Below are 17,955 nucleotides of genomic sequence, written 5' to 3'. Positions count from 1 at the left end.
TCTTTTTAATTTACATTAATTTTTTCAAATGGCTCTTGGTTAAGTATAGTAGCTATATATTAAGTAGTTTGGACCTACTACTTAGAAGAACTGATATATTTAGAATGCCACGAAAAAATTACTGAGATAGAAAGTTGCCTCAAACCCACAAAGTCTAGAAAGCTCTGGTCATACCTGTCAGCAAGTGTGTGTGTGCCACACACATTTCCACTCAATCACAATAATCAACATAAAATTTTCTTGTACTTACCTCAGTGCTTGAAGCAACTAAGGAAAATTCATGAGAGAGATTAAGCTTAATGCCATCAAAATTTATTTCCGAAGGCCTTGCAACTGGGTCAGCACTAACAACATAAGATGGTCTAGGCACTCCATCTTGATTTAAATTAGATTCCATTCTGCAAAAATAATAGTAACTTCAGATAACCTTAATAAATTAGCATGTAAGCCACCCATCGTTTAAGAATTGAGTCCAGTCCACTACTAACCCCCATATAACTAGATTTCCAAAGAACGAAAACATTAGACTGCCTCATCTGTAACATGATGACCCAGGGAAAAGACAATAATCAAAGTATTTACAGATTCTGAATCAAATAATGGCCACAGCCTACCACTACTACTCATATGACCCAACCTATAGGTAGATTCATCAAAAGAGATTTCATGAGCAATGGTAGCCCATTACGTAAGACAGTATAAAACATTCAATCTCTGTCTGAAATCCTCTCAGAAATCAAATAAAAGTAATTTATAATCTTGTGTTATTTTAGTTATTTAATGTCTTCTGAGAATGTTACCTACAAACTCTGTAACATTTTAGCATTTAACAGCTAAACTCAGTTATCTGTTGAACTCTTTCTACTGAATTCTTCCAAATAATGCAAGTGAAAACTAATGTATGACACTGTGTAAGGCTTAAAAATTAAGGTGAATATGGAATAATGCATCAAAATGTTACAACTAAAGTAAACCTTAACTAAAAAAATTTTAACATTCTAATAGTTATTGACAATCTACTAGATGAATAATACCAGGAAGAAAGAGAGCTCCCTGCTGTTCTTTGACAATACGATGAAATATCAGAATGGTACTCCCAAACGAGGGTTCCTGGCTCAGGAAGACATTAATGGGCAGCCATATGTGTTATATAAAAAAGCCAAAGATGGACCGTGTATATTGCCCCTATGTTGCTTACTTCTTCACAGGCCAAAAATATTAATTCAAAAACCCATTAGGTACCAGACTCAAATTTTTATGCATCAATTTGCTTTTAATATAGCTCAAATTATTTTTTTTAAGAAGTCATTTAGAGTCTAACTAGTTTGCACATCCCAGAAACTGCACCCATCTGCTAGTCACAAACAAATTCAGGACCAAAAGACCGAAACCACTAATGCCTTTTGGAGTTCTCTGACCCCCGGGACTCCCCACTGTGCTGCAGAGAAAAATCACTTAAGACCATAAGCCCCCAATTCTAATTCTTCCTCTCCTTCCCCTCCCAAACCCCTAGTTCCCTTGCCTTTTTACCCTTCTAGTGGTCCTTCACTCTACTTTCTGGAAGGTCTCATGCTGTGGGGGACTTCCCTTGCATGCAATCCTGTCAAAGTGCTACCCCAGTAAACCTCCTTGTGTGTGATACCACCATACCATGGTCATAGCTTTCTCCTTGATCAGCCCTGAAACCCACAAACTCAATATAACAGGGTTTTGTTTTTGTTTTTCCTAAATCTCCAAAAGACAAAGGAAATTATTTACTGTGCACAAAGCCCAGCAAACTACAAGATCAACCAAACATACACTTAAACAAGTTTAGTACCTTGGCTGCTTTTGTCTTTATTGTATTAAATCAGTGACATAATAAAAATGGGATAATTACTTAAATGTAGTTTAATAGAATATCTCAAACATGCAATGTATGAAAAGGGGTATGTGATAGAGTAAAAATAACCACTGATCTACAACATAGAGGAAAAGTTTGCAAAAACATTAAAGCAATGGCTTGACATCACATAAATCAAATTTTATGGAAATGCCCATGAATTTGGAAGATAAATTTCACTTTGTCTTCAATTAATTTCTGGTTTAAAAAACAGGTAAATCTTTTATTAAATTATTGAATTAAAAAGAATAACTAGGGGTGCCTGGGTGACTCAGTGGGTTAAGCCTCTGCCTTTGGCTCAGGTCATGATCCCAGGGTTCTGGGATCAGGCCACACATGGGGCTCTGTGCTCAACAGGGAGCCTTGCTTCCCCCTCTCTCTGCCTGCCTCTCTGCCTACTTTTGATCTCTGTCAAATAAATAAAATCTTTAAAAAAATAAATAACTATATCTCTTTTAAAAACTAAGGTTATAGTATTTGTACTTGTTCATAGGTTTAATTTCAATAAACTGCCTCTTAACATTTATAAAATTGTTGAGACGGACTGTCGCATCTTGTATGTTTGGTTAACTTCTACTTGCATGTGAGACGTTAACTTCTCCCTAACTAGACTACAGATCTCTTGACAACAAGAACTTTCTTTGTCTTATACTACTCTGTATCCCCTACAACTCATTCAGAGATGCATGAGTGATAAAAACTCCCTGTCTGATTACTTAAATAGTAATAATAAAATCCTCTAAACCAAAGAAATATAAAAATTGGTACTACTCTTTCAGTGGTAATTGTTTTTAGCTGCAGCAGTGTTCAAGACTTCATTTCTCATTTCAGAAGGCTGTTCCCATGACTGAAAAACTGCATCTTTTATCTCTTTTATCTTCTCTCCAGTGAGAGTCCATGGTTGAACACTGGTGAAAGATAACAAATCTGCTACTGAATGAGGTTTCTCAATGTCATCCACAAAATGTAGTCTCAAATATCTATCATCAAATTGATGAATCCTTTATATGATTTTTCAAACTGAAGTCTTGGGTCTTGGACATCTAAATATATATATATATATATGGCTATCGCTGCTTCTGAATAAACATGCTACTTGGTTTTAAAACCAACAAAAGCAAACCTGAATCTGGTCACTTTAAGCAAGGATTGCTTAAGGTAGGAACCTGTGTCAACTAATCATTCAGCAAAGAATATTAGAGGGTGTGTCAGGCAGGAATCACTGAAGCAGGTAGTGGAACGACATGGAGGGAAACATTCTAAAGAGGGGGATGAGAGCAGTCATTGAATTCGCCACACACACTCCCTTCCATTTGGTACTGCAAAGCCTAAGAGGGCAAGCCCCAGGCACCTGCGGCAGCCTGGAAATTAACGCACAGATGGCCGCGACAGGGCTCCCCGCAAAAAGAGGTCATAGCACCTGCCAAGCAAACTGCTCACCTCGGGGATTCAGAAAACTAGGCTTGGCAATGGAGACCTGCGCCTCAACAGCAGCAGCAGCAAAGCAATAGTAAAAACGTTAATGACTGCAAACACCTGGTGCCTAATATATACTAGCACTGTTTCTAACAACTTTCCATACTATATTATCTAAACAAGGACAGAAAAAAGTAAGTACTATTATTAGTAGCCCTTTTAACAGATGACCCAGAGAGATTAAATATGTTGCCTTGCCTCCCTCAGCGAATATGCGGTGGAGACAAGATTTAAGCTCCAACCCAAGTAGTATGGCTCAATCCTACGATGCGCAGGCGGCGCCCACGGTCCCCAGGAGCACCCATCGCCCTACAACCCAGTTCCTGAGAGTATCCTCACGGGCATCGCGATCCCCGTCGGAAGGCACTCACACCGCCAGCGCGTTTCCCAGCTTCAGGCCTGGTATATGCGCAGTCACCCCACCTCCTTCCTCGCACCCTCACCTGGACGCACAGCTTCACCTGCAAAAACTGTCTGGGCCGCCCAACCTGCGCGCAGCACCGCGGTGTTTTCGTTTTCAAATTCAAACAATGGCGGCGAAGTTAGCGCACGGAACGCTGGGAGTGGGCGGAGCTTCCGGAACGACGCCCGGGAGCGCAGAGGCTCGCGCGGTGGGTTTCCCACCCGCTCCCGGAAGAAGCTTTCAAATCTGGGGCGGATCTCAGAACGCGGGCAGTCACTGGGCGGAGGGGCTGGTGGGCCGCGGGCGGGAGGAGGGCTGGGGCTCGGCGCCGAGTCAGGTGTGCAGCGTGGGCTGGGGCACTGCGTGGTTACTGCGGCGGGTACCACCTCTGTTGGCATGGACGCCAGTCTCGGAAACCGTCCTGGAGATGAGACGTAGCAAAGGCCTGGAGGTGAGGCCGCTGCCACGGCACTTGGTCCCGAGACTCCCCCAGGGACGGGCGGAGGAACGGAGAGTTAGCCTCTGCCCTGACGCGTCCCCGCAGGCGGGAGCAGGCTTCGCCTCCCGAGAGTCGCTTAGAACTAGGGCAGTCCGCACCCAGAGGGAGACTCCTCCCGCTGCCTGACCCCCTGTCATCCCCAGTGACCCTCCTGGACGGACGAATTAAGTTTCTCCCAGAATAGACTTTTATAGGCATTTTCTTCTCTCTCTCTCTTTTTTTTTTTTTTCTTTTTTAATCTTTCTTGCCATTCCGAAAATATAAAGCACCTACCGCTGCCAGGCGCTGTGCTGTGACAGTCTAAATCCCATGCGTAGGCAAGGTCTTTGCTCAAAACGTAAGTGCCAGTACAGCCTTATCTGCTTCTTTTAAAGTGATCCTCTTCTTTTGTGTGTTGCTATAATATTCACGACAAGCATTTATTATTTAGGCCGCCTCTCCCTGCTGTGCTTGATTTTAAAGAAAAATAACTGTTAAAGTTAATTGAAATTTTACCTTGTGGCAGTCTTGGTATTAAGCATATAAAATGGATCGTCTTACTAATCCTGAGAACAGCCCTTGGAGGTAGGTACTATTATTATCTCCATTTTATCGATTCCGAGGAAACTGAGTTCATATGGTTAAGTAATTTGCTAAAAAAAAAAAAACCTATGGCTATTAAGGGAGGAGTTGGGAATTTAAGTCAGCGGAATGATTTCATAGACCCACCCTCTTACATAGGGACTTATTTTTTACTATTTTGCTTGATTAGGAGCAGTTTTAGAATACCTACTTTGATGAACTTCAGGTCTTCCTTACCTTATCATTTTATGTATCTCCCTCCACTTAACTCTTCTCTAACTAACTCCCTACTGTCTCCTCATTCAGTTCATCTTCTTTCCCCACAAGATAATCATTTAAAGTGAGCCATTTTGGAGTAGAGGAGAGGATGCAAGGCCAAGAGTTAAAATGAACAGAGAAGGGGCACCTGGGTTGCGCAGTGGGTTAAAGCCTCTGCCTTTGGCTCAGGTCATGATCCCAGGGTCCTGGGATCCTGCCCCCCATCGGGCTCTCTGCTTCGGGGGGAGCCTGCTTCCCTTCATCTCTCTCCGGCTGTCTCTCTGCCTACTTGTGAACTCTGTCAAATAAATAAAATTAAAAAAAAAAAAAAAAGAAAAGAACAGAGAAAGTCAATGTAAAGGGGAAGACACGAGGAAAGATAAAATAAAAGCTATTTCTCCTCTCCCGTCTGGCTTGAAAGTCTTTGGTGAACTCAGTGTCAAAGTCTCCTTTGCTCTTTCAGTCAGGTCTACCCCTAAATCTGTTGTTTCTTGTCATACCTCACAACATCTTTATTGCTTTTATTTTAAGATTTATTTATTTATTTAAGAGAGAGAGAGAGAGAGCGCGTGCAAGTGCACAAGGGGAGGCAGGTAGCAGAGGGAGAGGGAGAAGCAGACTCCCCTGCTGAGCAGGGAGCCTAACCCATGACCCGGAAATCATTACCAGAGCCAGAGTAGAAGGGAGATGCTATACAGCTAAGCTACCCAGACACCCCTGCCTTTTATTTCTTTTACCAGCCTCCTGAACCCTCCAGGGGTTCTGTTTATTTATTATTTATTATTTGACAAATACTTATTGAAAACCTGCTTGCTATGTGCGAAACGCTAGGCTGGAAGGTAGGGAAACAGTGGAGGAGAGTGAGCAAAATAGACACTAACCCTCAAGGAGCTTACTTTCTAATGGGAGAAACAATCAAGTTTAAAAATACAAATAATTGAGAAATCACAACTGTACTGAGTGGTTTCAGGGAAAATATTCTAAGAGCTGTAAGACTATGTCACAGGGAATCTGAGAAAATAATGTTTGATCTGCATCTCCACAGCTCATTAGGAAATTAACCAGGTTTTAAAAAGAGAGAAAGGAGTAAGCATTCCAGGCATAGGAAAAATAATACCAGATCAGGGGAAGAAAAAAAAAATCCAATGGATTCTCTTATTTTTATCTTGCTCCCAGAAGCAGCCACACAGTTAAATGCTTGAGCCTTGCCACCCTCATTTGGCTTCTGGATCAGCAAAAAGTCACTTTGTCCTTGTTTACTCCCAACCTTACTAACCACCTGTCTTAATCTCCTTTTCTGTCTCTTCTATCTAACCTCTAAATAATGGGCATCCTCAGAGCTTGGTCCTGAACCCACCTTTTTCTCTCCTCTATAGTCGTCCTTTTGGCAACCTTACCAACTCCCATGGTTTTAAGTATCTTTATCCTTACTGGTGACTTCCAAATTCCTCGTCCTTTCCAGACGTCTCCTCTGAACGCCAAACAGATGCAAATATCTGAGTACCCACTTAACATCTTTACTATATTCAATATGGGATGGTGATTTTTCACTCCAAACCCCAACTTCTCTCCTCCCCAATCTCCATCTCAGTGAATAACACCACTATGTACCTGCCAGTTACTCAAGACAAATAAAAGAATCATCCTTGGGTCCTCCTTTTCCCTCAGCAGTTTCACTCAGTTCATAAACAAATGTATCTGTTGTGCTTTTGTGCTACAAGTAAAAATAAACACCTATTTCCTTTTCATTGCCCAGACCACCATAGCCTCCCAACTTGTCTTCCTGCTTAAGATCCTGCTCTCCTCCACAACATTCTTCATAGAGCAACCAAACTAATTTCAAGGTGTAATGATCAAGTCACTCCCTGTCTTAAAGCTCTTCAGTGATTTCAGAAAAAATTCATATTTATGTTTTTAAGGGAAGAAAACATACCAAAGAACCTAAAAAATACACTAAATTTTGTGTAAGAAAGAAGAAAGTGTACATACATACATACTACACACGTTGGACCTGTTTTTTAAGAAATAAATTCAAGGGGCGCCTGGGTGGCTCAGTGGGTTAAGCCGCTGCCTTCGGCTCAGGTCATGATCTCAGGGTCCTGGGATCGAGTCCCGCATCGGGCTCTCTGCTCAGCAGGGAGCCTGCTTCCCTCTCTCTCTCTCTGCCTGCCTCTCCATCTACTTGTGATCTCTCTCTGTCAAATAAATAAATAAAATCTTAAAAAAAAAAAAAGAAATTCAAAAACTGTAAATAGAAAATTAGCTGAATGAAAATAGTTCCCTGTAGGGGGTAGGAATGTTTTGCAGGGACTAGTGATGGCAGTGTGGCTTCTCTGAATAACCTATATGTATATATATGTGTGTGTGTGTATGTATATACATATATATAGACACGTATGTATATGTATATACATACACACACGTATGTATATATATAATTTTTTTTTGCCTTTTCAAAACATTAAATCCAGGGGTGTCTGTGTGGCTCAGTGGGTTAAGCCTCTGCCTTCAGCTTCGGTCATGATCTCAGGGTCCTGGGATCAAGTCCCACATTGGGCTCTCTGCCCAGCGGGCAACCTGCTTCCCCCCTCTCTCTGCCTGCCTCTCTGCCTACTGTGATCTCTCTGTCAAATAAATAAATAAATAAATAATCTTTTTTTTTTTTTTAATCTTTTAAAAAGAAAAACATTAAATCTAAAGCCCTGGAAATAAAACCAAGCCCTAAAATTTAATACAAAGAAAGAAGTGAACATACTTGAGTATCAAATTGCCAGCATAACTATACAGAGAAAAAGCATTCAGTCAATTAATTGAGCACAGTACTCTATCAACTGGAATTAGGAGTTGTGGGATACAATGTACAGTGCAAAGAAATCAGTAACTTCACCTAGTAGGTCTGATGTTGAAAGGGGTATTGGTGTAGCAATTTTGAAACTACTATGCATGAGTTATAGGACAAAGCAAATGAGGAAATATATTTATGTTGCTTAGAACTGAGGTTCTCAACAGTAGGAGAAGAAGATAACAAATACAGAATGATAGAGGCTAAGGAAGAATCCCACAGTGCTGGATTTGAATTGGTGGTAGTAAAATCAAGTTATGATTTTTTTTTTAATCTCAATTGGTCCATTAACAGGGCCTAGAGGCATAGAAACCCCAACTTCCCAGTGAGAAGAAGCACACCTAGCATCAAGCCACCCACACAGTTGCTAAATACCATTCATCACTAAAAGGAATCAGTGCTCCTTGGAGAGAAGGCTAATTCACACCTGGAGCAAAGAAATTGCAAAATGAGCCTAGAACATTCTTCTCAGAAACCAAAGAAGTCCTTAGAGATTAACAGGGACATTTCAAAGGATATTGGACCTGGATTAACAGAGCTGCTGTTGACCACACTTGTAACAATTTGAGCATTGAAAAGAGTAATGATGGTGAGAAAGCAAAACAGATTTAATTTTTTTTAAGCTGTCCCCATGAAAGGGAGAGATGAAATAAAAATGAAAAATTCTTTACACAGGAATGCCAGTTCATGAATACAAATGAAACAATAAATAGAAATTCCCCATTTTGTACTTTCAAATATAAAAATTAATATGGGTAGGGATGCCTGGGTGGTTCAGGTGTTTAAGCATCAGTCTTCAGCTCAGGTCATGATCCCCGAGTCCTGGGATTGAGTCCTGCTGCTACCCATGCGTGTGTGCTCTCTCTCTCTCTCTCTCTCTCCCTCCCTCTGGCAAATAAATAAAATCTTATCAATACATGCTAAAACAGTGGCTGAAATGAAATGAAATGCTAAACTCATTGGCTGAAAGGTTGTTGGGTAACAGGACTTTAACACTATCTCAAAGAGCGTCCTAGAGATGATTTCACAATCATAAAGGGAAAGGGTAATATTACAACATAGAGATTTATTTATTAGATATACCTTAGCCAAATGAGGAAACAGCATCACCAACAATGGAGCAATTTATCACCTGATGATATCTGTGCCAGAAATGTTTAACCTAAATCTAACTATGAGGAAACAAAACAAAACAAAAACAATATAGAACACTGTAAAAGACAACAGGCCTAGGTTCTTCAAAAAATGTCAAGAGAAATAGTGTCAGGGTCGGGGCGCCTGGGTGGCTCAGTGGTTAAGCCGCTGCCTTTGGCTCAGGCCATGATCTCAGGGTCCTGGGATCGAGTCCCGCATCGGGCTCTCTGCTGAGCAGGGAGCCTGCTTCCTCCTCTCTCTCTCTCTCTCTGCCTGCCTCTCTGCCTACTTGTGATTTCTCTCTGTCAAGTAAATAAATAAAATCTTTAAAAAAAAAAAAAAAGAAATAGTGTCAGGGTCAAGGGAAAAAAAGAAAAACTAGGTGGAGGATTGCATTAGTCAGGAGACAAATATTACAAACAGAATTCATAAATCTTGGTCCATAATTGTTTTATTTTTTTTAAGAAGTAACTACAGAAAAACATTTTGTGGACAGTTGGAGAAATTTAAATATGGACTATAAGATAATACTGGACCAATATTAAATATTTTGGCATGTGATAATTTGTGACTATGTAGAAGATTGTTTGGGGAAGATAACTTGCCTCACTATTCAGCAACTTACCTTCAAAAGATTTGGCCGAAAAATGAAACAAAAACAAAAGAGAAGTGAGAGGGAACAAAAAAATAGAACAGGGAAAATAGGAACAAAAAAGCAAATGTGGTAAAAAGGTTAAATAACTGGTGAGTCTAGGTGGATCATCGTCTCTACATGAAACAATGTACATTGTGCTACACTTCTAATTTTAAAAACAACTTTTGAGATTTTCTAAAGTAAAAAGGAAAAAAAATTTCTAATTCTTTACCATGATCTATCAGGCCTTGTAGGATCACCCACTGGCCAACTTGACTTCCCTCTTCCCTTTATGCAATGACAGTGTCTGCTCTGGGTACTTGACCAGGTTCTCTCTTGCATATATGAACTTTGCATTGGTTGTTCCCTCCTTCCCATTCGTCATGTGGCTCACTGTTCTTTCCCCTTTAGATCTCTCTATAATAGTAACTTCTTTTTTTTTTTTTTTTTAGGATTTTATTTATTTATTTATTTGACAGAGAGAGATCACAAGTAGTCACAGCAGCAGACAGAGAGAGAGGGGGAAACAGGCTCCCCACTGAGCAGAGAGTCTGATGTGGGGCTCAATCCCAGGACCCTGGGATCATGATCTGAGCCAAAGGCAGAGGCTCAACCCACTGAGCCACCCAGGCGCCCCTATAATAGTAACTTCTAAGAGAAGACTTCCTGCCTACCTTATTCCCATAGGCCCCCCTTTTTTTAAATTTGTGAGCTCAATTCTACTTTCATACTTCTATACTACCAGCAGTTATTATATTCATCTGATTTTTGTTGTGTTTGTTGTTCCCCCACCTCCTCAAATATAAGTTCTTTGAGTACAAGAACTGTGTTTCTCCTGGTCACTGTGACTATATAAATCCATGGTGATCAAATAAATACTTGTTGAACAATGAATGAAGGCAGATGTGTCTGGGGTGAAGACTGTGGGGAGGGATGGCCCGAACCAAGTTTGCAGGGACAGGCCAAGACTGGATCCTACAAGACTCAGTCAACTAAGCACTGATTTATATACTTAATCTAAGGACAATGAGAAACCAGTGGACTGTTTTAAGCATGAGCACAATACAATCTAATTTTCCTCTGTGTTTTGAAAAGGTTAATCTCCTGGAGCAGAGAATGAAGGCAGCCAAAGAAGAGTTGCTGAACCGGTTAGGAGACTACAGCAGCCATCCCAGCAAGAGATGATAACGTGGATTCGCAGATACAGAAAAGTGGACAGGTTTCAGAGGTACTTTTTCCCTATATTTTCCATCTCAGCACCAGCCACTGGGTTTTCCCTTAGAAACAGAGCCAACTTGACAGAGATGCTTCAAATATCATCCCCATTCCAAATAATTCCATCTGTCCCCTTGAAGTGAACATTAGCATAAGATGAAGAAATTATTAAATTACATTAAGCTGATTTCCTTCTCTCCTCACAGCCTCTAACTGGTACTCTACCAGTCACAGCTAACTTGCCATGTGCCAGAGACTAAGCACTTTATACTCACTTAATCTCAATGGTAAACCCTGTGAGGTGTTTTTTTATTATTATCCTTCTTGAACAGAAAAGAAAAGTGAGGGGGCGCCTGGGTGGCTCAGTGGGTTAAAGCCTCTGCCTTCAGCTCAGGTCATGATCCCAGGGTCCTGGGATCGAGCCCTGCATCAGGCTCTCTGCTCAGTGGGGAGCCTGCTTCTCCCTCTCTCTCTGCCTGCCTCTCTGCCCACTTGTGATCTCTGTCAAATAAATAAAATATTTTAGAAAAGAAAACTGAGGCATGGAGCTAGTAAAGAGTAGTAAAGTTACCACAGAGATTAACATGGAAGTGTTAAGAAGTTTCATTCAGTTAATATTTGTAAAGTACTTATGAAAGTGCCTGATGCATGTTTCATAGTCACCTCTTAAATGTGTGTACATAGTAAACAATGGAATTGGAATCTGGGTAATCTGGCTCTAAAGGGTGTACAGTTAACCACTGCATTCTACAGACTTTCAAAGGTTAAACCCAATACCCCTATAATTCTATTAAAAGAAGACCAAGTGCCTACCTTCTGTGCAAAGCCACCTCCAAAAGTGGGACTGACATAGTTTTTCAGCCCTGAAACTGAGTATATATTGATTACAAAGTTTTGAATGGCAGATTCAACAAAAATTTGCCAAGCGCCCAATATGCATCAAATGTTTCTACCCTTAGAAGCCTTCAGTCTAAAGCAAGCCCTTCTCGAATGAGATTTCAAGAAAGAATTAATCTCTAATTTCTGAAAGTACCCAAAATGTGTAATGCATTCATTTCTCTCCTGTGCATCTAGAGTGGTACTACTTCTGTAGCATCTGAGAACATTAAGAAAATAATCAACACAAATAATTTTGTATGCCTTGTGGTTTATATGGGGAACCCCATGTACAATTTCAAAACAATTTGGCTAATGTTATGGTAGAAGTGTACAAGGAATAATAGGGGCAGAGTGAGTATAGCTTAAGAGTAAGAGCTCTGAAGTCAGACAGACTTGAGTTTGAATATTAGCTCATTATAGGAAGTGACCTCAGGAAGAGTATTTTACTTTTTCAAGTCTTATGAAGTTGTAAAGATTAAAATAGCACATGTGAGCCATTTAATACAGTCCTGACACATAGTAGATTTTATGATTATTTTTATTAGATCTACTTCTTAAGTCGCTAGAATGTGAGCTCATGAGTGTGAGTCTTGGGCCACTAGAGCCCTGACACCTGAAACAGTGCCTTGCACGAAACAGCCGCTCAGTAAATATTTTTCAATTTCATAAATGTCATGAACCAGGAAAGATTTCTTAAAGTGCCATGTGGGCTAAAATGAATAAGTGGCAAGGAACTGCCAAGGGAGGCAGTTTCAGGCAATGAGGACAAGACAAGTGCATGCCAGAGTTTCCAAAACCATGTACTACTGTGAGTACGTAGTTCACTGTGACTGTGAGTATTACTAACATGGATGACGACAGGAAATGAAAAAAGTAGGCTGGGCCTAGACCCTAAAGGGCCTGGTATAACATGCTAAAAAGAGTGGGAATTACATTCTATGAGCCATAGGAGGCTGCAGAGACGTGGAGGAAGAGAAGCAATGGGGAGAACTGGGTCTATAACCTGTCAGTCTTACAATGTGGGAGCCAAGAGATGAAGGATCCCGATGTCAAAGAGACGGGAGCCAAGAGACGACATCCCGATGTCAAAGTTTATTTTGTAGAGGTGCAGAGATAGCCAGTAGAGGAAGAAAATATAACCACAAGGCTCTTTAGCTAAATGCTTGTCATTATAGGAAGTAAATAGATGATATCTATAATTGATATGAGAAGAAATAAGACTAGGAGCATGCTATTCAAAGATATGCCAAAAGAACTAAAATTTTAAGAGTGGTTGCCTCTGGGAGGCAGGACTAGAGGTGTGGAATAGGGGAGGATATTTAAGCCCTTCTTACATTTGTAGTAAACATTTTTTAAAGTAGTTCATCAGAGGAAAGAAGGAAAAATACCATTCTTTTATTAAGCACTCATTGTATGTTAAGCCATAAAGATCCCATCACCTCCTTACTGAATGAGGCTCCCCGCTCCTGTGAGCCTGCAGAGACTGTACCATTGACTACCTTTCTAGAACACGCTAGACTAGTACTTGTCTGAGAGCTCCTGTGCTTTCCAAGTTTCTTGGTGTTACTTTTTATTCAGTGTTCATTTCAAACACCTTCCCCAATGAAGCTCTCTTGCCCACGCTACCTGAACTTTTTCCCTTCACCCCCCAACCGGTTACTTTCTATCACATTGGCCTATTTTACCTTTTTCACAGCACTTATAACAACTGAAATTACCTGATTTGTTTATACTATATCTTCCCCACCACAATGTAAGCTTACAAGACCAGGATCTCATCCATCTTGTTCACCACTATATCCCTAGTATTCACAACAGTGCCTGGTAAATAGTGGATGCTCAATAAATTATTTGTTCAGTGAATGAAGTCTTGCAGGTGTGCTATGGACTTCTAACATCCAAGGATAACGTCCTTGAAGACTATGATGGTGTAGCCTTTTTTATTTTTTTTTTTATTTTTTTTTTTTTTGGTGTCCCTCATACCTAGGCATAGGGCCTGGTTCAGAATATGAGCTATTATAAGTTTTCATTAGGTATTCAATAAAAGTTTATTATTTGAATATATAAATGAATTAATGCTGTGTACTTTCTTATATGCTATTTCATTATCCTTAACACCTTAGTATTTCCTAATAAAAATATATACACATTTAACCTGGAATGGGTTTCCCACTGTTTAGACCGTTCCAAGTGCCAAAGCTGGGGCTTCTGATTCTACTCCATCTTCAGTTTTCTCTGGTGGTGAAGGAACTCAGACTGTTCTGAAAAGTGTGTCCCATTGACAGGGGTGAAATCCATAGAGAGCAGGTCAAGTGGGAGTCTAGCAAAGTCTTAGGGCACAGGTGGACATCCTTCACCTGGTTGGTGCAAGAAGCCAAGGGCAGGTGCTATAAGGGCCTCCTGGTGACGACAACAGCATGTATGGCTTCTCTACACAGAGTGGCATGTTCATTCAAATGCTGGGGGTGGTCTGTAGTCACTGGCCAGCAACCATCGCTTCTCTTGGGGTCTCTCTCTCTGTATGCCCTTTTTTGGAAGTCGGTCAATTGGATATTAACTGTTTCTTTCTCTTTGTATCCCTAATCTAACAATCTCAATTCTCCACAAATCTGCACAGAAAGATCTAACCCCATGGAAGTGTTGGGCAGGAAAGAAAAGCTCAGCACTAACTTTTCAAGACCTTTTGTCACTGCTCACAACATAGCAAATAAGATAAACAATAACATTCCATTGCCAAAATGGAACTACTTAAAATCAAAATGGTTCTATTTATAGATCATATCTTGCATTGCTTTCAAAATACACAGGGCAGTGCTAGTGGACCTCACATACATATTCAACAACAATTATAGACTTTCTGCTGCATTTATCTATTCCAAAGAGTTCTATTTCTGATGACCTATTTTAAGATTCTAGCTTCCTCAGAAAGAGGAAATAGGACTGTTCCAACATGATCTTTTTATTGTAGAAAATATTGCACTTTTTGGATTTCAATTACTAGGGAATATAATGATGGCATGAATAGCATGGCCATTTTTCATTAAAGAAAGCCATTGAATACTGTGATTAATTGATAAATAGTGAGATTAGTTTCAATAAATCTCTCAAAAAATACAATCTTTGCTGTATGCCAATAGGGCCTTTGTGATTAGGAGGAAGGGAGGGAAGAAAGGAAGAGAGGAAATGAGGAAGAAGAAAAAAGAAATGCATATTTATATACTGTTCATTTTCAGTTATCTAAAAGAATAGATTTGAGTCTTTGGTCACAGAGGTGTAGAATATTAGGGACATGTAATGGACCTGACAGTCTGGTTCAACTTTCTTTATTTTATAGGTGGGGGGGAATAAAACAAGGTTCTGAAAATTTAAGTGACATGCCCAAGCATAACCAATTTCTTAAAAAACAGATACACAAGGAAAAAATACCAAGGTATGAATAATTAGTATAGTATAATCTCATATTAGCAATTTTGAGGATGACACACAATTTTAAAAACTGCATGAACAAGCTCCTAACAATCAGAAAACTAGCATTGGTTTTATTTCCCAAATTCCTTTCATCCCAACTTCCCCAGAATTTTACCCTAATATAAATTTTTTACCCTAATGAAGTGTTTGTGTCAAATAGGCTTTTATTAATCCCCTTATCATGTCTCTCAAACAAAAATCCTTATATAGATGTTATTTTTTATTCCAAGTTAAAAGCACAGTTCTGTAGTTATCATGACAATTATTATTATTTTACAAGAAATTAAAACAATATAAATATATTAAATATTTTTATAATTACTAACATTTAAGTAGAAATTTTCAGAAACATATCATTTATTGAGATTAATGGGATTTATTTTTCCATTAGTTCATGTGCTCACAGAAGAATATTATATCTAAAATGGGACAGATTATCATTTCTATTGCTGTTATTCATTTTTATATATGTAAGCGTATAGTTGACTAATGGGGTGCCTGGGTGGCTCAGTCGGTTAGGCTGAGCCAAAAACCATGACTTTGGCTCTGGTCATGGTCTTAGCATCTTGATCCTTAGCATCTTGGGATCAAGCCCCACATCAAGACCCACCTCAGGCTCCCTGCTCAGTGAGGAGCCAGCTTCTCCCTCTCCTTCTGCTGCTCCCCCTGCTTGTCCTTTCCCTCACTCTCCCACTCTCTGTCAAATAAATAAATAAAATCTAAAAATAAATAAGTAAAGTTGGCTTATACAGAAAATAATGTAGGAATAGAAAGACTTTATGACAACATCACCCAATTCTTTAAACAGCTTTCAAATTAGATGCCAAAAACAAGAGTGACTTATTATCTGAAATTATTTTTAAAGACAGTTCAGTTAGGTCTTCTTTAATTTTCTTGAAAGCTATAAATTAGAAAGAGCTTTATTACACAGACATTAGAGTCTCAATCTCTTAAACTACACCAAAAAGGATTTATCAGAAATCAACAAGTAGGGTGCCTGGGTGGCTCAGTGGGTTAAGCCTCTGGCTTCAGCTCAAGTCATGATCGCACGGTCCTGGGATCAAGCCCTGCATCAGGCTCCCTGCTCAGCAGGGAGCCTGCTTCCCTCTCTGTCTGCCTGCTTCTCTGCCTACTTGTGATTTCTTTCTCTGTGTGTCAAATAAATAAATAAAATCTTTAAAAAAAAATCTACAAGTAACTATCAATTATACCTTTTACTCTTTTACACAGTGGCACTTCATTTAAACCAATATACTCAGTAAAAATTGGAAATACTGTTTTCAATATCTGTGCAAATGCAATATTTTTTATAAAATTTCTTTCATTATGTATTTGAAATATATTTCTCTCAAAATCTTACAGGTTTCATTTATTGAATATGTGGGAAAATGTCATATAACCTAATTGAAAAAGCCAGTCCTCACTGTCAAACTAATCAGTTTGTAACACAGAGTGTAAGACTTATTTTCTGTTAGAAAAAGTCTGATTTTATTCTTCAGTTTAAATAAATGTGTTAATATCTGGGGTTTTTTTTTAAGATTTTATTTATTTATTTATTTGACACAGAGAGAGAGAGAGAGAGATCACAAGTAGGCAGAGAGGCAGGCAGAGAGAGAGGGGGAAGCAGGCTCTCCACTGAGCAGAAAGCCCGATGCGGGACTCCATCGGGCCATGTGATGTGAGACGGGTCATGTGAGATCATGACCTGAGCCGAAGGCAGAGGCTTAACCCACTGAACCACCCAGGCGCCCTTTTAATGTCTGTTTTAAGGAATAATATCAAAAACACTGAGAGCTGAGTTATAGAATCTGGGTTGTACGATATATTTCCAAAAGCAGTCAAGATTAAAATGATAAACAAGCACCTGGGTGGCTCAGTTGGTTAAATGGCTAATTCAGTTTTGGCTCAGGTCATTATCACAGGGTTGTGAGATTGAACCCCAAGTCCAACTCTGTGCTCAGGGGGAGTCTGCTTGAGGATTCTTTCTTTCCCTCTGCCCTCCCCCATTTCGTGCTCATTCTCTCTCTCTCTCTCTCTCTCTCTCTCTCTCTCTCTAAAATAAATAAATAAATATTTTTTTAAAATATTAAAATCATACAGATCTAATATAAATCATTTTACATTAGTTAATTAAAACAAGTAAGACTTTTTTTATTGCTTACTAGCAGTAATGCAAAGTGGTATCCAGCTAAAACTAGAAGTTACTGATGTAGCAAGACCTATGAGAGTAGGTATTATATTCTTTAAGAAATGTACATATGCATAATTTGAATTCTGATATTAAATTTCTTAACATAATAGAAAGCATGCTTAAAAATCAGAGATAAAGTCATTAATTGCATTAGACATCACAACCAAACTTTTCTTATGTGTTTAATGAAAAATAAAGGTATATAATAATTAGACTAATTAAAGCCAGCTGCTGTAAAAAACAACTCCACACTGTTTTGTTTCTCATTCATTTCTGATATACCACCATTGTGAGTACTACCCTGAGCAACTGCCTTCAAAATACTGCCTTGAATCCTTTCAGTCAGTGATCTGCAGTATTGACCTCCATGGACTTAACAGAGAGGAAACAGAACTTGAATAACGGTGCCAGAAGGATTTCTTACTAGGTCTGGAAGTGATGTATGTTACTGCTGCTCATATTCCGTTGGAAGGAACCCAATCTAACTGCAGGGGAGAGTGGGAAATGTGGCTT

General features: G+C 39.5%; 2 protein-coding genes across 29 annotated transcripts in view; one reads left to right on the top strand and one right to left on the bottom strand.

The window, feature by feature from the left end:
* KIF20B (kinesin family member 20B) overlaps window positions 1-3,927 on the bottom strand; it is a 67,321-nt gene extending 63,394 nt beyond the window's left edge. For 9 of the 19 annotated variants that reach the window (XM_082721870.1, XM_082721877.1, XM_082721869.1 and 6 more), the window contains exons 1-2: window positions 3,802-3,927; window positions 251-398 (exon numbers count right to left, since the gene is read on the bottom strand). In XM_082721870.1, coding sequence (XP_082577996.1) covers window positions 251-397 — 147 coding nt within the window. In that variant the 5' untranslated portion in view covers window position 398; window positions 3,802-3,927. Of the gene's footprint in view, window positions 1-250; window positions 399-2,653; window positions 2,791-3,729 lie in introns of those variants that run through there. The other 10 variants (XM_082721874.1, XM_082721876.1, XM_082721859.1 and 7 more) reach the window with 4 other exon arrangements.
* The window catches only part of PANK1 (pantothenate kinase 1), a 109,622-nt gene continuing 95,589 nt past the window's right edge, over window positions 3,923-17,955 (top strand). For 2 of the 10 annotated variants that reach the window (XM_082721907.1, XM_082721897.1), the window contains exons 1-3: window positions 4,398-4,597; window positions 4,691-4,824; window positions 10,785-10,917. The gene's annotated coding sequence lies outside the window, so the exon portion shown is untranslated. Of the gene's footprint in view, window positions 4,213-4,397; window positions 4,598-4,690; window positions 4,825-10,784; window positions 10,918-17,955 lie in introns of those variants that run through there. The other 8 variants (XM_082721905.1, XM_082721906.1, XM_082721909.1 and 5 more) reach the window with 7 other exon arrangements.

This window comes from Mustela nivalis (genome assembly GCF_964662115.1).
Source record: "Mustela nivalis genome assembly, chromosome: 2".
Taxonomy (NCBI): domain Eukaryota; kingdom Metazoa; phylum Chordata; class Mammalia; order Carnivora; family Mustelidae; genus Mustela; species Mustela nivalis.
The sequence above is the reverse complement of the archived record's forward strand: the minus strand, read 5'-3'. Positions and strand labels throughout refer to the sequence as shown.